The sequence below is a fragment of the Anomaloglossus baeobatrachus genome, chromosome 5 (assembly GCF_048569485.1).
Source record: "Anomaloglossus baeobatrachus isolate aAnoBae1 chromosome 5, aAnoBae1.hap1, whole genome shotgun sequence".
NCBI classification, from domain to species: Eukaryota; Metazoa; Chordata; class Amphibia; order Anura; family Aromobatidae; genus Anomaloglossus; species Anomaloglossus baeobatrachus.
This window is the reverse complement of record NC_134357.1, coordinates 299,783,387-299,808,038: the sequence shown is the minus strand read 5'-3', so window position 1 is coordinate 299,808,038 and position 24,652 is coordinate 299,783,387. Positions and strand designations below refer to the sequence as shown.

General features: G+C 49.5%; 1 protein-coding gene and 1 pseudogene across 2 annotated transcripts in view; both read right to left on the bottom strand.

Moving 5' to 3' along the window:
* The window catches only part of TMEM94 (transmembrane protein 94), a 149,901-nt gene that overhangs the window by 10,230 nt on the left and 115,019 nt on the right, over positions 1-24,652 (bottom strand). For both annotated transcript variants that reach the window (XM_075349644.1, XM_075349645.1), the window contains exons 24-27: positions 15,452-15,641; positions 7,045-7,122; positions 6,563-6,648; positions 4,649-4,730 (exon numbers count right to left, since the gene is read on the bottom strand). In XM_075349644.1, coding sequence (XP_075205759.1) covers positions 4,649-4,730; positions 6,563-6,648; positions 7,045-7,122; positions 15,452-15,641 — 436 coding nt within the window. The remainder of the gene's footprint in view (positions 1-4,648; positions 4,731-6,562; positions 6,649-7,044; positions 7,123-15,451; positions 15,642-24,652) is intronic.
* On the bottom strand, positions 22,261-22,374 carry LOC142313583 (U6 spliceosomal RNA; annotated as a pseudogene).

The following is a 24,652-nucleotide window of genomic DNA, read 5'->3' as shown; positions in this document are numbered from 1 at the left end:
CCGCTTGTCCCAACAGCGGAGAATGTCCAGCTGCAGGGGACGCAGATGGAACTGGGCAAAGGGAACCGCTTCCATTGACGCCACCATCTGACCCAGCACCTGCATCAGGTGCCTGATGGAATAACGGCGGGGCCTCAGCAGAGAGCGCACCGCCAGTTGGAGGGACTGCTGTTTGACTAAGGGCAGCTTCACAAGTGCCGGCAGAGTCTCGAATTGCATCCCTAGGTACGTAAGTTTCTGGGTCGGGGTCAGAGTGGACTTGGGCAGATTGACAAGCCACCCGAATTGAACAAGCGTGGCGAGAGTGAGCGAGACACTCCGCTGACAGTCTGCACTGGATGAAGCCTTGACTAGAAGGTCGTCCAGGTAAGGAATCACTGCCAACCCCTGGAGGTGCAGAACCGCAACCACTGCTGCCATGACCTTGGTGAATACTCGAGGGGCCGTGGCTAACCCGAAGGGGAGAGCCACGAATTGGAAATGTTCCTCTCCGATTGCAAAACGTAGCCAACGCTGGTGTGAAACTGCAATTGGCACATGCAAATAGGCATCTCTGATGTCGATGGATGCTAGAAAATCTCCTTGGGTCATTGAGGCAATGACTGATCGCAGAGATTCCATGCGAAAGTGCCACACCTGAACATGCTTGTTGAGAAGCTTGAGATCCAGGATGGGCCGGAAGGAACCGTCCTTCTTGGGGACTAGGAAGAGATTTGAGTAGAAACCTCTGAACCGTTCCCGGGCGGGAACCGGTACAATTACTCCGTTGGCCTGCAAGGATGCAACGGCCTGTGAGAAGGCGGCGGCTTTGGAGCAGGGGGGAGTGGACAGAAAAAATCTGTTTGGCGGGCTGGAAGAGAATTCTATCCTGTAGCCGTGGGAGATGATATCCCGCACCCACTGATCGGAGACGTGTTGAAACCACACGTCGCCAAAGTGGGAGAGCCTGCCACCGACCAAGGACGTTGCTGGAGCGGCCAGATAGTCAAGAGGAGGCTGCCTTAGTGGCAGCGGCTCCTCCGTTCTTCTGAGGACGCGGCTTCGTGCGCCAGCTGGGTTTTCGATCCTTGGCTGAGTTAGTGGACGAGGCTGAGGGTTTAGAGGATGACCAGTTAGAGGAACGAAAGGAACGAAACCTCGACTGGTTCCTGCCCTGGACAGGTTTCCTGGTTTTAGTTTGTGGCAAGGAAGTACTCTTCCCGCCAGTAGCTTCCTTAATAATTTCATCCAGTTGTTCACCGAACAGCCGGGACCCAGCAAAAGGGAGCCCAGCAAGGTACTTCTTGGAAGAAGCGTCTGCTTTCCACTTTCGAAGCCACAAGATCCTGCGGATCGTGAGGGAATTAGCGGAAGCCACCGCCGTGCGGTGAGAAGCCTCCAAAATGGCAGACATGGCATAGGATGAAAAAGCCGAAGCCTGGGAAGTTAAGGCAACCATTTCGGGCATAGAGTCCCTGGTGAGGGAATGCATCTCCGCCAGAGAAGCAGAGACGGCCTTAAGAGCCCACACTGCTGCAAAAGACGGGGAGAACGAGGCCCCTGCCGCTTCATATACAGATTTGGCCAGAAGGTCAACCTGGCGGTCAGTGGAATCCTTAAGTGAGGTGCCATCCGCCACAGATACAACTGTCCGGGCTGAGATTCTAGACACTGGAGGATCTACCTTTGGTGAATGAGCCCACTCCTTGACCACCTCTGGTCGAAAGGGAAAACGGTCATCAGAACTACGCTTTGGAAAGCGTTTGGTCACAGTGGCCTGAAAACTGGAGTGGTTAAAAAACATACTCCTTGCTCTCTTAGGTGAGGTAAACTGGTGTTTTTCTACCAGAGAGGCTTGTTCCTCTGACACTGGTGGATTGAGGTCCAGTACGGAATTAATGGACGCAATCAAATCACTAACATCTGCATCACCTTCGGTTAGATCAATGGGGTACATAGACGTAGCGTCCGAGCCCACAGTAAAGGCATCCTCCTCGCCCTGCGATTCAGCTCGTGAATCAGAGCCGTGGGACGAGGAAGGAGAAGAGTCCCTGCGTCTCCGTTTAGGAGGACGGGGTCTGGGAACAGATGAAAAATCCTCTGTGAGCTCTGCAGAGCGAGTCGGAGCAGCAGAGGCGCCCTGAGAAGGGGGCTGATGCATGGTCAGCAGAGTCCGGGACAGCTGTCCCATGGAGTCGGCAAAGGACTGGGAGATAGCTTTAGAAAACGATGCTACCCAAGCCGGGGGTTCAGCCACCGGGGCTGGAGCAGCCGGAAGGACCCCTGGGGAGACTCCAGGCTGAGGCACCAACATGTTAGAGCAGGCATCACAATGTGGATATGTGCTCGGTTCAGGCAGTATGAGCTTACATGCAGTGCATATAGAGTAAAGCCTTGCAGCCTTGCTCCTAGTGAGAGACATGCTGCTGAGGTGGAGGCTCTGCAGTAAAGAACACACTCCTTCAGAATGACCCCCAGAGAGTGTATAAGAAAGTCCACAACCCCAGAGAGTGTATAAGAAAGTCCACAACCAGAGGTTGTGGCTTACCAGACCGTTTTGTGTGCCCTCCGGATTCCACAGCTTGGACCCCAGACGGATTGCAGAGCTGCAGCAGCCAGCGCCGATCAGTGTGTGAACGCTGATAAAATGGCGCCGGAGTGAGGAGGGGGGCGGGGTTTAGTCCAAGAGCGGGAACCGGAGGGCCAAGGAGAAATACAGGGGAGGGAAACATCTCCTCAGAGAGGAGTGTCCTCCCCTGCGCTGAACGGCCGGTGGGCGGCGCCGCACTGTCCCCCTGCATGACTGACATGCAGGGGCAGTGAAAACGAAAGTAGGCCGCAGCCGAAGCCGGGGCCTAAATTTTTCCATGCGGCCGACAAGCAGGCACCCTCGGCGCGGTTCTCAGGAAAAAAACAGAGAACCGGCCGGAAATCACAGCAAAGTTAAATAACACACTCTCCCCACAATAAATGTACAAGGGACCCCTCAATAACGTCTCAATACTTAGCTTATGAGACGCAGGGCCAGGTCCCTGAGGGATGAGCGCTCCGTCCGGCAGGGTCCTGAAAGGGCTGCGGATGGAGACCGGTCTCCTGCAAAGCAGTGAGAACCGTGATGGCTCCCACTTCAAGCCAGAGCCCGAGGGATGGTGAAGGAGCGCGGCATGTAAGGCTCCAGCCTTGTAAAATCAACCTTAACAGCACCGCCGACACAGTGGGGTGAGAAGGGACATGCCGGGAGTCCAGCTTGGACCCGCTTTTCTTCCAACTCTTTAAAATCAAAAAAGAATGCATGTGTGGATGTGTGACCTCCTGAACACATAGCATTGAACTGGCTAGATTTGGTCATCCAGGGGGTGTATATGCTCGGAGGGAGGAGCTACACTTTTTAGTGTAGTACTTTGTGTGTCCTCCGGAGGCAGAAGCTATACACCCATGGTCTGGGTCTCCCATAAGGAACGATGAAGAAATAAACGGAGATGGAAAAATGAAAGTTTTTCAATTAGCTGCATAATAATTCTGCACACTAAGGCTATTTGCCCACGGGACTCTGTACCCACGGATTTTGCTGTGGAAAACCTGCGGATTTATCTGGATTTTCTAGATAAATCCGCAGGTTTTAGCAAGTACAGACACTCCCCATGTTATCCTATGGGACATGGGGAGATTCTGTGTCCATGCTGCGGAATATACTGTGGATGTCCCGCAGCCGCGCATAACTGCATGTCAATTATTTATGCGCAATTACCTGCGGAATTCCCAGCCCTCCACTATGGAGATAGAGACCAAGACTTCTGAATGGTAAGTCGCACGAATGCTCGCAGGTTTACCGCAGCTATTTCGCTGTATAAATAGCTGCGGTTTCCGGGGAGCAGCTGCGGGAAACCTGCGGACGTACCTGCGGATATATCCTCAGGAACAAACTCCCGTGGGCACATAGCCTAATAGTTACCCAAGAATTATGCACAGATATTTTGCCCTAAAAAGACAAAACCTCACTTTTACTATCTTAAAGAGGACCCAGGAAACATGATGTAATAGTGGCTGCAGAGCAGTATATCAGAAATTTTTTGTTTATTTTTTTTATTTCACCGCTCCTTTGCAGAGGTATTAGCAAAGTATTGCCCATAAAAAGTTAAAAAAAAAAAAAGTTACCCCCAAGTGGGTGTTATTAGTTTTCACTGAAGGCATGTTCATCTTCTGTCTGTATGAGTTGCCTAATCATAAGCCGTCAGCAACATACTAGAGAGGGAACACGCCTAACCATAGTTTAGGTTTCTCTGAGTGTAAGAACTAAGGATACAGCTCTGGTCTCCTGGTCTAACCTCCTGCATAATTAGAAAGTGCGGTGTTCAATTTTTAAATATATTAACCTTTTGGATTATCCAACAGCCAAAATTGATAATAAAAAATACAAATTACCTAATAATTGTGCACATTGTACAGTAAAATGTACAGCGTAAATGGGGGGGTAACCTATTCAGGACTTCCATTTATTAGCCACAAAAAAGAGCATCACATACCCTGTGAACTGCTCATCATTTGCAACCCCTCTGCCCAATGTGGGTAACCGTATTTATTAGTTTGTGGGAGAAACTTTTTTTATGGGCATAATTTAACATTAATAATAAAATGGATTTCTCTCACAATTATCACATTCTGAATTTACCTTTCTAGGTATAGACTGGAGATTTTTTCCAGTTGCTACAGTCATAATGGAATTATCAGATGGCTTTCCAAGTAGAGATACACTACAGAAGATAAGAGAGTAAAAACGGAACAAAGCAAGCTGGTTACTATGTACCTTAGGATCATGAAATGGCTCAGAACAATTTATGAAGGTTGTCTATGTTTCCATAAATATGGTTCACGTAAGCACTGAGACACTGAAATAAATGGTTTAATTCCAATAAGCTCAAATCTCGCTAATTGGTGAATATTAAATCAGGTAATTGCTGTTTAATATTAAAGCGCACCAATCACTAGGATTTTCCTATATAGCCTAAAGCCAGTGCTGTACTGGCACTATCAGGCTGATTCTATACATACCTGTACTGGTCAGCTAGGATGTATAGTGTTTGAAATCCAAGCAAGTAAAGTTTGTAAAATGAATAGTTTTTTGATTGGCAGCAGTTGCAGAGCATGTAATAGTTGGGGTGGGGTTTGATAATGATTCCTGCCCCCTGGCTGTTCGTCCTCCCCCTATCTATTATTAATGCTAGTTCCATTAGAGAGACGTTTTACTAATGGTTGTGGCAATAATTCATGGTGGCTAGAAGGACCTTGCTGACATCATACCCATGTGACCAGAAGGGGCAGGGCCTCAGCCAACATAGCTGATACCAGGACGCAATATTATTGTTTTGTTGGCTGAGGCCCCGTTCCTTCTGGTCACATGGGTATGATGTCAGCAAGGTCCTTCTAGCCACCATGATTTATAGCCACAACATTCTACAGTGTGTCCACCCATATCCTGTCCACCACCATTAACTTGAGAACAGCAGCAGGTATAGGCATAGAAGTGGTGTCTAGGTATAGTAAAGTAGCCATGCGCTATGCAATGAAAACACCTACAGCGCCACCTGGTGGAAAACAACGGAGTTAGCATTTTTATCGCAAAAACGGAACGAGATAGAGAAAAAAAGTTAACTACAAAGTTGTAGGGCATCATCAAATCAATATGAATCGACACTTTGCATACAGAAATGCTATGATATGAAACCCATGCCCCCCCCCCCCCCAAAAAAAAAACATTGAATGCTGGTCACACATATGGCACTCATTTAACTTTGATGCTCAAAGTGGCCACCGTCAGCTGCAATGCACATCTGGACTCTGGACAGCATACTGTATCTTGCTGCACGTTGTGCAATATGGTAAGTGACACGTTTGCACAAGCATCTGTGATACGTTGTCGTAGGTCCTGCAATGTTGGGAGGGGTTGCATACACCTGCTGTTTGATGTGACCTCACAGAAAGAAGTCCAATGGGGTCAGGTCAGGTGAGCGTGGAGGCCACTCCACGCAGCCACCATACCCAATGACTTGTAGGAAGGTATCCATGAGGTATCGCTTCACGTCCGCAGCCTTGTGAGTTTTACATGTTCTAATCATAGCATTTCTGTATGCAAGGTGACGATTCGTATTGAATTGATGATACCCTAAAACTTTGTAATTCACTTTTTTTCTCTATCTCGTTCCGTTTTTGAGATAAAAATGCTAACTCCGTTGATTTCCACCAGGTGGCGCTATAGGTGGTTTCATTGCGTAGCGCATGGCTACTTTACTATACCTAGACACCACTTCTATGCCTATAGCTGCCGCCGTTCTCAAGTTTATGTCGGTGGACAGAATATGGGTGGACACACTGTATAATAGAATGGTTGAGTATAGAATGTACGGGCACCTGACAGGTTAGTGAGAAGATGCTAACCTACGGCAGTGCTAAATTGTTTTTGCCAGTGCTATAGACATTGATCTAAGGAAAAAAAAAAGGGGACCCACACCGGTCTAACAATTATAATCTATGCAAACTTTTGTAGACTGGAATACCCTTTTTAAAACAAATATCTGACTACTCTCACCTGAGTAATGGAAAGCAGAAGCAGGACAGCCACAGAATATCTGTAGTACTAAGACAAGGAGGTAGCTGAATTAGGCAGGCCAAAAACTAAGAAAAGGCAAAAAATGGAGATTAAAAACAAGTAAAGGAAACGAAGAACAAGTAAAAGAAACATAGCTTAAGATATTCCAGGTTTATTACACTGATTATTCATCATCACTGTAAGCAAACACACAGGGATAACAATTGTGTCTAATTATAAAGTATATATAGTAGTTCTATTACATGAGCCAAATATTTAGTGCAGGAGACAGGACTGGAATCCACCTTCAGATATCAAGACAGAGGACCTAATACTGTACATGGCTCCTGCCCAAGGCCGTAATATGTTCATTCTACTGTTAATAAGCAAGTACCGTATATACTTTTCATTATTAGTAAGCAGCCAATGTCTGTGCTGGTTAGGTTTGAAAATCCATCAGTGATAAGTCTTATGACGCTTACCTGCACAATTACAAGTGTAAGCTGACACTGTAAGAGGAAAAGGAAGCATTTCCTAATACCATACGTTGCATTTCGAGCCTGTCATAAATACAAGAAGAATTTAGGATAACAAAGAATGATTTAGACTGAGTAAGAACAGAATTATTAGGTAGAGACAAATTAGTGATCACATCATCTTTACAAATTATATATACAGTGGAACCTTGGTTTACGAGCATAATCCGATTTGTAAACCAAGCTACTCATCTAGCAAAGCAAAATTTCCCATAATAAATAATACAAGCTCAGACAATTCGTTCCCCAACTTGTTCAATGTCCCATCCTGGTCCCCTATTGTGCCATTCCCCACACGCACAAACACAGACGCACACACACACACACACACACACACACACACACACACACACACACACACACACACACACACACACACACACACACATTATATGCTCACCTTACCTTTTGTTTCATCGCCGGCCTCCTGGTTACTGCAGTTCATCGGTACAGGATGTGTATCGGGTAACCATCGCGACCGATGCCGGAGCTTCCGCTGCCAGAGCGCTGAAGTCAAAGGCAGGAGCCGTTTGCCTCTAATTGGCCAGCGCGCTGCCTTTGAGTAGTGGCTAACAGCGGCAGTTCCGGCATTGGTCGCGATGGTTACCCGATACACATCCTGTACCGGCGAACTACAAGAACCATGAGGCCTGTGATGGAACGGAAGGTAAGATGAGCATAATATGTGTGTGTGTGTGTGTGTGTTTCTGCGTGTTTGTGCGGACTGCAAGAGCGGGTCAGAGCACGGTTAAAGTACAGAACCGGAAGTGTGTGCGGAGAGTATTTGCTCGTACAGCAAAGCATTGCTCGTAAACTGAGTTACAAATTTACAGCAAGATTTGCTCATATAGCGAAATGATCGCAAATTGGGTTACTCGTAAACCACAGTTCCACTGTATGTATACATATATTGTAGAATATGGCTAAATACGAGCACTCGTTTAAGCATTCTGCATTTTTATGCAGACAACACACAATTTCTGGAAATTGCATATGAATATACAGTAGAAGTTGCACAAATAAGCTCTCCTCCAAAAGGAAGAACACAATCTCATCTATAGGTAGCTAGACTATAAGTCAATATCAGGAAGAGCAATGTCACATCAGGGCATGAAGATATCACTTAGGGATATCACTCAAATCTGAGACACAGATTTGTAGATGGCACAATTTCAGAATTTTTGTTTTTCCCCATCAGGAAAGAGAAGGATGGCATATCACTCAACCAACAAGAACAATACTCTTGTGCTCCAAAACCACTCTCTAGTATCTATCCTAAACCTAATGAGAATACATGTATGCATCAACACAGATAAGATAGTAATAATTATTTCTATAGCACCAACATATTCCACAGCACTTTACAATTCAGAGGAGACATGTACCGACAGTATCAGACATTGTAGAGTAATATGTTTCAAAAGATACCAAGAGGAGTGAGGGCCCTGCTAGCAAGCTTACAATCTATGAGAAAATTGGTATGTTCCAGCCATCAATATAATAAATAGGGATTGAAATAAAGTTGCATGGTCTGGTCACCAGACAGTATGTGTAAAAGTACAGATACAGAGTGCTATTAAGTGCATCAAGGGTGTGTATACAGATGATACAAGGGACCAAATTTGGAAGGAAATTTTGTAAGGGCAAAATGGGAAAGAAGGGAATTTTGTTACTTACCGTAAATTCCTTTTCTTCTAGCTCCAATTGGGAGACCCAGACGATTGGGGTGTATAGCTACTGCCTCCGGAGGCCACACAAAGCATTACACTAAAAAGTGTAAGGCCCCTCCCCTTCTGGCTATACACCCCCCGTGGGAACACGGGATGCTCAGTTTTAGTGCCACAGCAAGAAGGAGGAAAGCCAATAACTGGTTTAAACAAATTCAATCCGAAGAACATCGGAGAACTGAAAACCGTTCAACATGAACAACATGTGTACCCGAAAAAACCAAAAATCCCGAAGGAAACAGGGCGGGTGCTGGGTCTCCCAATTGGAGCTAGAAGAAAAGGAATTTACGGTAAGTAACAAAATTCCCTTCTTCTTCGGCGCTCCATTGGGAGACCCAGACGATTGGGACGTCCAAAAGCAGTCCCTGGGTGGGTAAAGAAATACCTCATGTTAGAGCTGCAAAAACAGCCCTTCCCTACGAGGAGGCAACCGCCGCCTGCAGGACTCTTCTACCTAGGCTGGCGTCCGCCGAAGCATAGGTATGCACCTGATAATGTTTGGTGAAAGTGTGCAGACTCGACCAGGTGGCTGCCTGGCACACCTGTTGAGCCGTAGCCTGGTGTCGTAATGCCCAGGACTCACCCACGGCTCTGGTTGAGTGGGCCTTTAGCCCTGAAGGAACCGGAAGCCCAGCAGAACGGTAGGCTTCAAGAATTGGTTCTTTGATCCATCGAGCCAGGGTGGCTTTTGAAGCCTGCGACCCTTTGCGCTTACCAGCGACAAGGACAAAGAGTGCATCGGAGCGGCGCAGGGGCGCCGTGCGGGAAATGTAGATTCTGAGTGCTCTCACCAGATCTAACAAATGTAAATCCTTCTCATACCGATGAACTGCATGAGGACAAAAGGAAGGCAAGGAGATATCCTGATTTAGATGAAAAGAGGATACCACCTTAGGGAGAAACTCCTGAATGGGGCGCAGCACTACCTTGTCCTGGTGGAAGACCAGGAAAGGAGCCTTGGAAGACAGCGCTGCTAGCTCAGACACTCTCCGAAGAGATGTGATCGCTACCAGAAAAGCCACTTTCTGCGATAGTCGAGAAAGTGAAACATCCCTCAGAGGCTCGAAGGGCGGCTTCTGGAGGGCAACAAGTACCCTGTTCAGATCCCATGGATCTAACGGCCGCTTGTACGGGGGTACGATATGACAAACCCCCTGCAGGAACGTGCGCACCTTAGAAAGTCGTGCTAGACGCTTCTGAAAAAAGACGGATAGCGCTGAGACTTGCCCTTTAAGGGAGCCGAGCGACAAACCTTTTTCTAACCCAGATTGCAGGAAAGAAAGAAAAGTAGGCAATGCAAATGGCCAGGGAGACACTCCCTGAGCAGAGCACCAGGATAAGAATATCTTCCACGTTCTGTGGTAGATCTTAGCAGACGTGGGCTTCCTAGCCTGTCTCATGGTGGCAACGACCCCTTGGGATAATCCTGAAGACGCTAGGATCCAGGACTCAATGGCCACACAGTCAGGTTCAGGGCCGCAGAATTCCGATGGAAAAACGGCCCTTGGGACAGTAAGTCTGGTCGGTCTGGTAGTGCCCACGGTTGGCCGACCGTGAGATGCCACAGATCCGGGTACCACGACCTCCTCGGCCAGTCTGGGGCGACGAGTATGACGCGGCTGCAATCGGATCTGATCTTGCGTAGCACTCTGGGCAAGAGTGCCAGAGGTGGAAACACATAAGGGAGCCGGAACTGCGACCAATCTTGCACCAAGGCGTCTACCGCCAGAGCTCTTTGATCGCGAGACCGCGCCATGAAGGTCGGAACCTTGTTGTTGTGCCGAGACGCCATTAGGTCGACATCCGGCACCCCCCAGCGGTGACAGATTTCCTGAAACACGTCTTGGTGAAGGGACCACTCCCCTGCGTCCATACCCTGGCGACTGAGGAAGTCTGCTTCCCAGTTTTCCACGCCCGGGATGTGAACCGCGGATATGGTGGATGCTCTGTCCTCCACCCACATCAGAATCCGCCGGACTTCCTGGAAGGCTTGCCGACTGCGTGTCCCTCCTTGGTGGTTGATGTATGCCACCGCTGTGGAGTTGTCCGACTGAATTCGGATCTGCTTTCCTTCCAGCCACTGCTGGAAGGCTAGTAGGGCCAGATACACTGCCCTGATTTCCAGAACATTGATCTGAAGGGTGGACTCCTGCTGAGTCCACGTACCCTGAGCCCTGTGGTGGAGAAAAACTGCTCCCCACCCTGACAGACTCGCGTCCGTCGTGACTACTGCCCAGGATGGGGGTAGGAAGGATCTTCCCTGTGATAAAGAGGTGGGAAGAAGCCACCACTGCAAAGAGTCCTTGGTCGTCTGGGACAGGGAGACTTCCCTGTCCAGGGATGTTGACTTCCCGTCCCATTGGCGGAGAATGTCCCACTGAAGTGGGCGCAGATGAAACTGCGCAAACGGGACTGCCTCCATTGCTGCCACCATCTTACCTAGGAAGTGCATGAGGCGCCTCAAGGGGTGCGACTGACCTTGAAGGAGAGACTGCACCCCTGTCTGTAGCGACCGCTGCTTGTCCAGCGGAAGCTTCACTATCGCTGAGAGAGTATGAAACTCCATGCCAAGATACGTTAGTGATTGGGTCGGTGACAGATTGGACTTTGAAAAGTTGATGATCCACCCGAAAGTCTGGAGAGTCTCCAGCGCAACATTCAGGCTGAGTTGGCATGCCCCTTGAGAGGGTGCTTTGACAAGCAGATCGTCTAAGTAAGGGATCACCGAGTGTCCCTGAGAGTGCAAGATTGCTACCACTGCCGCCATGACCTTGGTGAAAACCCGTGGGGCTGTCGCCAGACCAAATGGCAGAGCTACGAATTGTAGATGGTCGTCTCCTATCACGAAACGTAGAAAGCGTTGGTGCTCTGTAGCAATCGGCACGTGGAGATAAGCATCTTTGATGTCTATTGATGCAAGGAAATCTCCTTGAGACATTGAGGCAATGACGGAGCGGAGGGATTCCATCCGGAACCGCCTTGCGTTCACATGCTTGTTGAGCAGTTTTAGGTCCAGAACAGGACGGAATGAGCCGTCCTTTTTTGGCACCACAAAGAGATTGGAGTAAAAACCTTGCCCTTGTTCCTGAAGAGGAACAGGGATCACCACTCCTTCTGCTCTTAGAGAGCCCACCGCCTGCAGAAGGGCATCTGCTCGGTCGGGATGTGGGGAAGTTCTGAAGAACCGAGGCGGAGGACGAGAACTGAACTCTATCCTGTACCCGTGAGACAGAATGTCTCTCACCCAACGGTCTTTGACCTGTGGCAGCCAAATGTCGCAAAAGCGGGAGAGCCTGCCACCGACCGAGGATGCGGAGAGAGGAGGCCGAAAGTCATGAGGTAGCCGGCTTGGAAGCGGCTCCTCCGGTTGCTTTCTTGGGGCGTGAGTGAGCCCGCCAGGCATCTGAGCTCCTTTGCTCCTTCTGAGTCCCTTTGGACGAGGAGAATTGGGGCTTGCCCGAGCCTCGAAAGGACCGAAACCTCGACTGCCACTTCCTCTGCTGAGGTTTGCTTGATCTGGGCTGGGGTAAGGAGGAGTCCTTACCCTTGGACTGTTTAATGATTTCAGCCAATTGCTCACCAAACAGTCTGTCTCCAGATAGCGGCAAGCTGGTTAAACATTTCTTGGAAGCAGAATCTGCTTTCCATTCCTTTAACCACAAGGCTCTGCGCAAAACCACAGAGTTGGCAGACGCCATTGAGGTACGGCTCGTAGAGTCCAGTACCGCATTGATAGCGTATGTCGCAAACGCAGACATTTGTGTAGTTAAGGACGCCACTTGCGGCACTGCTGGACGTATGAAAGAGTCCACCTGTGCCAGACCAGCGGAAATAGCTTGGAGTGCCCACACGGCCGCGAATGCTGGAGCAAACGACGCGCCGATAGCTTCATAGACAGATTTCAACCACAGGTCCATCTGTCTGTCATTGGCATCTTTAAGTGAAGCCCCATCCTCCACTGCAACTATGGATCTAGCCGCAAGCCTGGATATTGGGGGATCCACCTTTGGACACTGGGTCCAGCGTTTGACCACGTCAGGGGGAAAGGGATAACGTGTATCCTTAAGACGTTTGGAAAAACGCTTGTCTGGATAAGCATGATGTTTCTGGACTGATTCTCTGAAGTCAGAGTGGTCCAGAAAAGTACTCAATTTACGCTTGGGATACCGAAAATGGAACTTCTCCTGCTGTGCAGCTGCCTCCTCTGCTGAAGGGGCTGGGGGAGAAATATCCAACAGTCTATTGATGGCCGCTATAAGGTCATTTACCATTGCGTCACCATCAGGGGTATCTAGATTGAGAGCGGTGTCAGGATTAGACTCCTGATCACCCACCTCTGTCTCCTCACACAGGGACTCTTCTCGTTGAGACCCTGACCAGTGTGATGACGTCGAGGGTCTTTCCCAGCGAGCCCGCTTAGGCTGCCTGGGACTGTCATCCGAGTCAGAGTCTTCAGCCTGTGATGCCTGGGACCCCCTTGAAGTACGGATTAGTTCCAACTGAGGGGGACCGGGGAGCATAGACACAGCAGTGTCCATGGTCTGAGAAACTGGCCTGGACTGCAAGGTCTCCAGGATTTTTGTCATAGTCACAGACATCTTATCAGCAAAAATTGCAAATTCTGTCCCCGTCACCGGGGCAGGGTTCACAGGCGTCTCTGCCTGGGCCACTACTACCATAGGCTCTGGCTGCCGAAGTGGCACAGGGATTGAACATTGCACACAATGGGGGTCATTGGAGCCTGCCGGTAGATTAGCCCCACATGCGACACAAGCAGTGCATACCGCCCGTGCCTTGGCACCCTTGCGTTTTGCGGATGACATGTTGTTGTCTCCTCAGAGCAATAGGGTATAAGCCAAGAAGCGACCGTACAGTGCAATATCAATATATATGGTACAGGGAAAAGATGCACCAAAAAACACTGTGGCACTAGTGGGGCCAGCACTTATGTGCAGCTTACCGCCCGCAGAAACGCGGGTGTGTGGTCAGCAGAGTCCCTTGTCTGGGTCCCCCAGAGCCTGTGTCCTTTCTCCAGCCAGACTGCATGCAGGAATGGCTGCCGGCGTCCTGTGGAGAGGGGCGGGCCCTGGGCGTGTTGAGACCAAGAGCGGGAAACCTGCGCCCCACTGTGCCCAGTGAGAGGGCTGGAGTATGTAAATAAGACTCCAGCCCTCAGCGCTGACTATGGAACAGCGTCTCTCCCTTCCCCTGATTGACAGGGTGGGGGCGGGAACGAAGCGGAGCTAGGCCGCAAAAGCCGGGGACTAGATTTATGAGCGCTGCCGCCGTAAAAGCGCGGTCAGCGCGAGTCCCCGGCGCACTACAAGTCCCAGCCGCGCCGCCGCTCCCGGAGCGGCCGGTGCGGTAGTTCCCAACAATAAAATCACCCAGCTAAGCTGCAGTGACTGTAACCCCAGCGCGCAGCGCTACTGTCCCCGGCGCACTAGCACACCCAGCAAGTCTGGAGTGTGCGTGGCCTGTCTGTGCGGGGACACAGAGTACCTGAATGTTGCAGGGCCTTGTCCCTGACGGTACTCAGCTCCTCCAGCAGGTTCTCTGGGTCTGTGGATGGAGCCCGGCCTCAGGGTTTGGGGGCCGGTAAGATCCCACTTCCACAGAGCCCCTCAGGGGGATGGGGAAGGAAAACAGCATGTGGGCTCCAGCCTCCGTACCCGCAATGGGTACCTCAACCTTACAAACCACAAGTGGGGTGAGAAGGGAGCATGCTGGGGGCCCTATATGGGCCCTCTTTTCTTCCATCCGATATAGTCAGCAGCTACTGCTGACTAAACAGTGGAGCTATGCGTGGATGTCTGACCTCCTTCGCACAAAGCTTGAAAACTGAGCATCCCGTGTTCCCACGGGGGGTGTATAGCCAGAAGGGGAGGGGCCTTACACTTTTTAGTGTAATGCTTTGTGTGGCCTCCGGAGGCAGTAGCTATACACCCCAATCGTCTGGGTCTCCCAATGGAGCGCCGAAGAAAGTTAGATTAGTGAGGCGAGGCGATAGGCTACAGAATAGGGGATAGTCTAAAGAACTGTGTTTTAGGGCACACTTAAAACTTTGGGTATTGGGAATTAATCAAATTGTCCTGGGTAGTGCATTCCAAAGAATTGACGCGGCTCACGAGAAGACTTGGAGGCAGGAGTGGGAGGTTTGGATTATAGAGGATGTCAGTCTTACGTCATTAGGTGTACGCATGATTAAGGTGATAGACAGAGATGAGAGAGGACATTTAGCGCGGAGCAAAACTGTGGAAGACTTTGTGAGAGTGATAAGTTTATATTGGAGTATAAAAGGATGAGCAACCAGTGCAATAACTGGCACAGGGTAGAGGCATCGGTGTAGTGGTTGGAGAAAAATATGATCCTGGCTGCTGCATTCAGGATGGATTAGAGGGGTGAAGGTTTAGTAAGAGAGACTCATAAATATAGAGATGCAATAGTCAAGATAAGAATGAATCAAAGCGATAATAAGTATCTGATATAAGATATGCACAACACAAATATTCAATATTGCTCCCCAATGCTTATGACTTATCTAGGGGCATAGCTGTTCAGTTTAAGCGCACCATGCAGGGATTGCATACATAAAAGCTCTTATCCATACAGGTGCAACCACTAACCTGTTCAATGAGGCGGATAATGCTGACACTCTCCTCCCGCCTGAACGACAGAGAACACGGTAGGCTGTTAAGAGAAGCAGAGAGGTGCAAAGGAGAGAACTCCTCTGATGTATTTGCACGAAGAGAGTCGCTCACATATCCAAACATTTCCCAGGAACACCGAGAAGGGAACAATGGATCCAAAGAAATACTAACGGGGAAAAAAAAAAAAAAAAAAAAAAAAGAGAGATGAAAGGTTAGCATAAATAGGCAGAGAATAGAAGGGAGAAACGTGTCAGGAATAAATCTCTGGTCCTCTCAAGACTTGTTTCTCTCCTCCATACTTGTAAGCTCCTCACCCAATTGCCCCCAAAGCGCCTTTTGAGTATTTCCTATTTTCTGGAATTCTGTGCCCCAACATGTCCGATTATCCAACACATTCAGAACTTTGAAACGCAGATTGAAAACCTATCTTTCCAAGAAATCTTACAGCCTGTAATGACTCTGCTGTCTCTTCACCACCACCGAAGCTGCTGCAACCCCCCAACCTACGGTCTCTTTCCCCAGTATTCTGTAAGACAAAACAATCACTGATCTCGGAGAGACCAGCCTGAGAAAACACTGCCGGCAGCCAGCGAAGGCGCTCAACACAGTGAAATCCTAGGTGCATTGCCCCCTGGGAAGTATGCAAATCAAAATGGACCATGGAGCCTCTGTTAGGAGTCTCGACACGGAAAATAGCCAGATATCCCTCCGGGAAGGACCTAGCCAAGGAGTGGCTCCTTTTAGGAGACCACCAAAACCACCATATTAAGTGGCCCTTTTAGTCTATTTAGTTTATATATATATATATATATATAATAAAATAAATAAACTCGTGAAGAGTTGGATATTGACTAAAGGGGCCACTTAATAACTTAATATGGTGGTCATGGTGGTCTCCTAAAAAGAGCCCCTCCTAGGTCCTTCCCGGAGGGATATCTGGCTATTTTCCGTGTCGAGACTCCTAACAGAGGCTCCACGGACCTTTTTGATTCCCAGTATCCTGTAGACTGTAAGCCCGCAAGGGCAGGGTCCACTCTAGCCTGTGTTCCATTGTATCATTATTGGTTTGTTCATTTTAATTTGTATTTAGTGTGTAAACCCCTTTTCACATGTACAACATATGAAAGGTTTCAAAAGCATAAAAAGGAATAAAACCATAGATCTTATATTGCAAGAAAAGCAGCCACACTGAAAAAATGTAACTTTTTATTGAGTTCTATAAAGATATAGTAAGAAATCAATCAGCACTTAATCTTGAAACTACCGTATGTACAGAAAGGTTACATTCGATAAATTAATGTGGATAACATCAGACATCTGAAAACCTCTAAGGCTCTGTGCCCACATGTGCGTATTGAATGCTGTTACGCAGTGTTCTGCACTGCAGCGTAACTGCATGCGTCCTGCGTCCCCTGCACAATCTATGAAGATTGTGCATTATCCATGCACACGTTGCATTTTAGAATGCAGCGATTTGCATGCTGCCAAATCACTGCGTTCTAAAAAGCAACATGTCACTTATTTCGTGCGCTTTGGATGCAAATCCCGCTCTGTCTATGGGAGGGGCTGCATCCAGACCGCATGAAATCGGCTTTAAAGTACGCAGTGTTTCTGCAGCGATTTGAAGCGCATGTGTGCTGTTCAAATCGCTGCAGAAATTTCTGCAGGGACAGAACGCAACGTGGGCACATAGCCTAAATCTGATACTTTATGGAGATTAACCCCTTCCAGATTATTGATGGGTTGACATTGCAGCCAAGGGCCTGCTGACGGTCCCCATGGCTGCCACCTTCCTCCTCTTGTGATACCTACCCTAAGGATGAGAGAACATCTTTTTTACTACATGTTGTAAAATTAGCATATGGCACACATCATGAATATGAACAAGCGATCTAATGATCGAAGGTTCAAGTACCAAAAGAGACCAAAAAAATAAAGTAAAAAAAAAAGTGAAAACTATAACAAAGAAACGTAACATTTGAATCAACCACTTTTCTAAGTTTTAAAGAAACAAAATTTACCGTAGATAAAAAACAAGCTTAGTGGATATCACAACATCCAGAAAAAACGGATTTTTGTGTACTCACCGTAAAATCGTTTTCTCTTAGCCATCATTGGGGGACACAGGACCATGGGTGTTATGCTGCTTATCCATAGGAGGACACTAAGTAGATGCAAAGATGTTAGCTCCTCCCCTGCAGTATACACCCCCTGGCTCAGCCAGGCTACTTCAGTTTAAGTACACAAGCAGTAGGAGAACAAGTAACAAAAAACGTGAGTGAATACTCATAACAAAAAGTACTGAGACAGAAAAAAACTAAGGCCCAACAGGGCAAAAGGGAGGGTGCTGTGTCCCCCAATGATGGCTAAGAGAAAACGATTTTACGGTGAGTACACAAAAATCCGTTTTTCTCTGACGCCTCATTGGGGGACACAGGACCATGGGACGTCCTAAAGCAGTCCATGGGTGGGTAAACAATAAACAACGCAACCCAAGGACTAGGAACCAGTCCCAGATAGCCAGGAGCGCCTACTGAGATAGGTACTCCACTATCGTTTGCAGAATTTCCCTACCTAGGTTCACCTCAGGCGAAGCCTGGGTATGGACTCAGTAATGCTCTGAAACAGTATGTAGGCAAGACTAGGTCGCAGCCCTACACCTCTGTTCTACTGAAGCCTGATGCCTAATGGCCCAAGAGGCGCCAACTGCTCGCGTGGAATGAGTCCGCAGCCCACTAGGAATGGGCTTGAGTTGCAAGCGGTAGACCTCCTGGATCACAGAGCGAATCCAGCGAGCCAGCGTTGCCTATGAAGCTGCCTCTCCTTTCTTAGACTCCTTGTTCGTCATTCTTGAAAGGCCTATGTTCCTAAAGGGGCTGTCCTAGGTACGTAATATCTGAGAGCCCTCACAAGGTCTAGCGAATATAGAACCCTTTCCACCCCAAGGACTGGGTGTGGACAAAAGGAAGGCAGAACAATGTCCTCGTTCATATGAAACGGGGAAGTAACCTTCGGAAAAAAATCCGGAAGGGGCATTGAACCACCTTGTCCTGATGAAAGATCAGAAAGGGTTCACGGCAAGAGAGTGCTGCCAGTTCCGAAACTTGTCTGATGGACGTAATCGCTACTAAGAATGTTACCTTCCAGGAGAGAAGAGCAAGAGGAGATTCCTTAAGAGGTTCAAAAGGGGGCCTCTGGATACCGTCCAAAACGAGATTGAGGTCCCATGGGTCCAGCGACCGTTTATACAGGGAAACTAGAAGGGAAACACCCTTGGAGGACAGTCTTGACTTGCGGATTGCAAGCTAGGCGGTATTGATAGAATATCGAGAGAGATGAAACATGCCCCTTAAGGGAGCTGAGGGCCAACCCCTTTTGCAACCTGACTGCCAAAAAAAAAAATCAAGAATTCTGGGGATCGCCAGAGGCATAGGTTGGACATTAGATTCCCTGCACTGGGAAAGGAAAGTTTTCACGTACGGTGGTAAAAACAAGATGAAGGCCGGCTTTTGGGCAATGTACATGGTGGAAATGACCGCAGGAGAGAATCTCGCTCTTGTTAAAGTCCAGGTCTCAATGGCCAGGCCGTCAGCTTCAGGGCTCTGGAGTTCTGATGGGAAATGGGCCCTTGGGTCAGCAGGTCTGGGATGCTTACGAGGCTCCATGAGCAATTGTACTAATTCAGCATACCAGGCGCACCTGGGCTAGTCCGCTGCTATTAGTATCACCGGGACTCCTTCTGCCTTGATCTTCCTGATTACTTGCAGCAGCAGGGGCAGAGGCGAAAAACATGTAAGGCAGACTGAAACGACTTCAGGAGACTAGAGCATCCGCACCAATGGACTGTGGATCACGTGACCTGGCTAAGAACGCGGGTACCTTTGCGTTCAACCTTGAGGCCATTAGATCCACGTCTGGTGTACTCCAGTGAGTGCAGATGTGTGGGAACACTTCTGGGTGGAGAAAACCACTCTCCGGCAGCCAGTCCATGGCGACTTAGAAGGTCCCCCGCCCAGTTCTCTACTCCTGGTATGTGTAACGCTGAAAACACAGACCCCCGTCGATTCGGCCCAGGTGAGGATCCTGAGGACCTCAAGATAAGCTGTCTTGCTGCTGGTACCTCCCTGCCGATTGACCTATGCCACAGCTGTTCCATTGTCCAATTGGACCCGAATCAAACGACCTGCTAGCAGAAGGGGGGAATGACCCAAGCGCGAGAAGATCGCGCTGATTTTCAGGATGATTTTCTGGGAAGGGAAGACTCCTGGGGTGTCCAACATCCCGAAGCAGTACGCTGCTCCCCAGACTAAGAGGCTGACGTCCGTGGTCAGGAGTAGCCAGTCCACTTGGGGGAGAAAAACTCCTTCTCAATATGGAAGAGGACTGAAGCCACCAGCAAAGCGCATACCTGACTGAAGGTGTCAGGTGAAAAGTTCGTCCAAGGAAAAGGGGGCTCTTGTCCCAGGCAGCTAGAAGCGCAAGCTGCAGTGGGCGGTGGTGTGGCTAAGCGAGCAGCACTGCCTCTATAGCCGCCGCTATCCTACCTAGCACTCTCATACTGAATCGTATGGAGCGAGAGGAGTACGTAGAGGGCAGTGTACCGCTTGTTGTAGAGCAGTCGCCTTGTCTTGAGGGGAAAATATCAAGCCCCGAAGAGTGTCCAGGGACATGGCCAGGGAGGTGACGGATTTTGACGGGACCGGGGATGATTTGACTGGAGTCAGAAGCCGCCCTAAGCGGGATAGGGTGCCCACAGAGATCTGCACGCTGGTTAAGCCCTTGATGAGGAGGTCATCCAAGCAAGGCAGAACAGCCACTCTCCTGGCGTGAAGGGGCACTCATGGCGGCCGCCATTACCTTAGTTAAGACCCTTGGTGCTGTGGCAGAGCCGAGGGTAGGGCCACAAATGAAAAAAAAAATAAAAAGAAGTCCTGAACCGCAAAGCGGAGGAACTTTTGGTGAGCTGGAGCGATGGGTATGTGCAGGTACGCGTCCCTGATAGCTAGGGAGGCAAGGAATTCTCATTCGACCATAAAGGTAATAATGGACCCTAGGAAGTCCATTCTGAATCTCCTTACGTGCACATGTTTGCTCAGGTGTTAGAGGTCCAGGATGGGACGAACTGACCCATCCTTTTTTGAGGACCACGAGAGGTTGGAAATAGAAGGCCTTGAACCTCTCACCGTCCGGAACAGGTACCAATACCCCCGCCGTTTGGAGGGAGTGGATTGCTGAGGAGAAGGCCTCGTGGTGTTTTGGAGCCTTTGGGGGGGGTTTGAGAGAAAAGACTGACCAGGGGATCGGGTCCAGAATTCAATGTGGTAAACGGAAGACACAAGGTATCACACCCATTTGTGGTCTGAGGTGGCGGCTCAGATGGAGGAGGACGAGACTCCTCGGTCTTTGTCTAGACTGCCAGGACGAGGTGGACTCGAGGAGGGCTGAGAAGGTCGGGCCCTGCGTGTCTAGTAAAAAACATCCTGGGCTAGAGTTGGGGGAGGGAGGTACTCTTTTCCTCCCGTGGCGTCAGACAAAAAAAGAGCCTGTCCAGGTGATCGGCAAGCCATCGGTCTGGAAAGGAGTACTGTGAGAGGCTTCTTAGAGACCGAGTCCGCTCTCCATTATCGGAACCAGAGGGCCTTACGGAGGGCTATGGTATTTGAGGCAGCAATAACTGCGCAGGTAGCAGCGCCGAGGGAGGCCTGCATGAGGTACTCTGCCGCCGCAGCAATGTGAACTGTTACATCTGTGAGGGTCTGAGGGAAACTGGTAGTCCTGGTGCCTGTGCGACCCACACGGAAGGGGAGAGGGACCCGCGGCCTCGAGGCAGAGCGATCGAGCTGCTCCACTTGTCTGTCTGTCGGGTGCTTGAAGGAGGATCCATCAAGTAAAAGACAGGAGTGGTCCTTCAGGTAGGCGGAAGCTGGGTGACGGTCCACCGAGGCCGGATCAGCCCAGCCCTTAGAGACAGCTAAGCCAAAGGGGTACCGGGACTCCATGAGTTTACGGATACCGAGGCGGCGTTAAAATCCCTTTTTTTTTTTTTTTTTTTTTTTTTTGAGGTTTCTTCACCCTTTTAAAAGGAGACCGCAGGGTCAGTAGTAGTGGATGGGAGATCTTCCACATGCAGAGTTTTGGTTGATTGCTGCAATAAGTCCATCGCAGCTTGATCGCTCGGGGAGGTTGAAACCAAGGAATCATCCTGGTACAAACATCATTCCCCTTCCTCCGGCTCCTCAGAGACCGCGGAACATGTGGGAGAACCCCATCTGTGTACCCCAGAGGGAGAACCATGGGGGTCATGCCCTTTTTCTGATCTGCAACCGGTGAAGCAGAGGGCTGATTCTTATCAGAAGGACCCTCTATAGAGGTGTCATCAGGCTGCGTTCTGTCCAGGGGCCCCGAGGGGTGTGAGGACGATGTTGCATAGCCAGCACCAGGTTCTGGGAACTGTGCCCATTCCGGGGGACTGGGAGCCGTAGGCTCTGGGCTGGCAGCGGTTGCTGCGGTGGTGGCGGGGGGGGGGGGGTAAGCTACAGGGGCACCGGACTCACAGAAGGAAGAGGTGCTATCATCCCCTAGTAGCTCAGCGTCTTACAGTTGTTGCTGTAGTTGTGCAGGGCATAAAACATGTGACTGCAGCCCCTGGCTGATGAGCCACAAACTGATTGTAATGAGGGAGCAATGCTCTGCATAGCTAATATGCAAGTAAGGCTATAACTCACCCAGAACACTGATAGCCCTTCCCCCCCCCCCTCCTCCTGTGTTACAGTTCCTGTGGGAAGGAGGATGTTGAATGTTTCACGAATTTCCATGTCATCCTTGGCCTGCTGTGCAGGGGCCATGCTAATCTTCTGTGTAGCTCTGCATTTGAGCATATGTGCTGCCGAAGCTAGCACCCTGTGTGAGGGGGGGTGTGGCTTATCGAGTGTTGGAGGGGACGGGGCTTAGCTTTGACAAGAAGGCATGAGAAAATATAATAAACAAAAAATGGTGGGAAGGGACTCCCCTTCCCTCCTCCAGCCCTGCACGACAATGGTGGACAGAAAAACCTCTATAAGTCTACCACAGCTGCGGCTGCACTGAGCCCAGGGAGCTCTCCCCTCCCCCGCCACAGGTGGAAGCTATGTAGGAGTCTGCAATCACAGCCCATGTGCATCCAGTCAGTGTGACATTTGCTCCAATTTCCTGTCAGGGAGCCAGTGTGCAGATTCTGATGCCTGCTGGCAGAACTTATATCAACTCAGACCCTGCCAGAGGGAGTAAGGAAGTGTTCATCTGCTCTGTGCTCTGGAAAAATCGAAATGATCTCACCTCAGCTCCTGTGGAGATGGCAGTCTGGTCACACTTAGTGCAGAACTTATATCAACTCAGAGCCTGCAAGAGGGGCTGAGGAAGTTTTCATCTGCTCTGGGCTCTGGAAAATCAGTGCCATGAGACCTGTCGTCCAGTGAGTAACAGCCCAGGATCCAGCGTCGCAGGAGGGGGTACGGGGAGGCGATACTCCGCGTTCCCACCTGTGGATGGTTTTGGGAAATCAATCCCCGAAGGAACCGTTGCCCTCCAAAAAGAAAACATTCTTGCTGCAGTAGTCTGCAGAGATGTGCCTCTTGTAGACACTAAGCTAAAACTGAAGTAGCCTGGCTGAGCCAGGGGGTGTATACTGCAGGGGAGGATCTAACATCTTTGCATCTACTTAGTGTCCTCCTATGGATAAGCAGCACAACACCCATGGTCCTGTGTCCCCCAATGAGGCGTCAGAGAAAGTCCTTTTAAATTATAAAATTAACTCATACAGTAAATTCAGTAAACAGAAAAAAGAGAATTTTGTTTACTTACTGTAAATTCTTTTTCTTATAGTTCCGTATTGGGAGACCCAGACCATGAGTGTTTAGCTTCTGCCTCCGGAGGACACACAAAGTACTACACTTAAAAGTGTAGCTCCTCCCTCTGAGCTTATACACCCCCTGGAGAACCAGATCTAGCCAGTTTAGTGCAAAAAAGAGAATTTTGTTTACTTACCATAAATTCTTTTTCTTATAGTTCCGTATTGGGAGACCCAGACATTGGGTGTATAGATTCTGCCTCCGGAGGACACACAAAGTACTACACTCAAAAGTGTAGATCCTCCCTCTGAGCTTATACACCCCTTGGAGAACCAGATCTAACCAGTTTAGTGCAAAAGCTGAAGGAGAATAGCCACCCACAAGTAAAAACAGAGCAAGAACCGGAACAACCGGAGTCTCTGTCTACGACAACAGCCAGTGATAACACGCGGAACAAGAAACTGCCAACAGGCAACAGGGAGGGAGCTGGGTCTCCCAATACGGAACTATAAGAAAAAGAATTTACGGTAAGTAAACAAAATTCTCTTTTTCTTTATCGTTCCTATGGGAGACCCATGTGGACCTGAGCCAGCCGGGCGATACGCCGCTGGAACAGCACTGACAGAGCCGAGACTTGTCCCTTGAGAGAGTTGAGGGACAATCCCAGCTGCAGACCGGACTGTAGAAAAGACAGAAGGGTCGGCAAGGAAAAAGGCCAAGGAGAATGGCCGGAAGAGCGACACCAGGACAGGAAAATCTTCCAAGTCCTGTGATAGATCTTGGCAGAGGAAGACTTACGGGCCCGAGTCATAGTGGAGATGACTTCAGGAGGGATACCAGAAGCCGTCAAGATCCATGACTCAAGAGCCACGCCGTCAATCTCAGAGCCGCAGAATTCTGGCGGAAAAACGGACCTTGTGAGAAAAGGTCTGGACCGTCCGGAAGATGCCACCGCACCTCTACGGACAGATGGAGCAGGTCTGGGTACCAAGCTCGCCTGGGCCAGTCCGGAGCAATGAGAATGACTCGACGGCCCTCCATTCTGATCTTGCGCAGAACTTTGGGCAAGAGAGCTAGAGGGGGAAACACGTAGGACAGACGAAACTGGGACCAGTCTTGAACCAGAGCGTCCGCGGCGAAGGCCTGAGGATCGTGGGAGCGAGCCACGTAAACCGGAACCTTGTTGTTGTGACAGGACGCCATTAGGTCCACATCCGGAGTGCCCCACTTGCGGCAGATTGACTGAAGCACTGCCGGATGCAGGGACCACTCGCCACTGTCCACGGTTTGACGGCTGAGATAATCTGCTTCCCAGTTTTCCACGCCTGGGATGTGGACTGCGGATATGGTG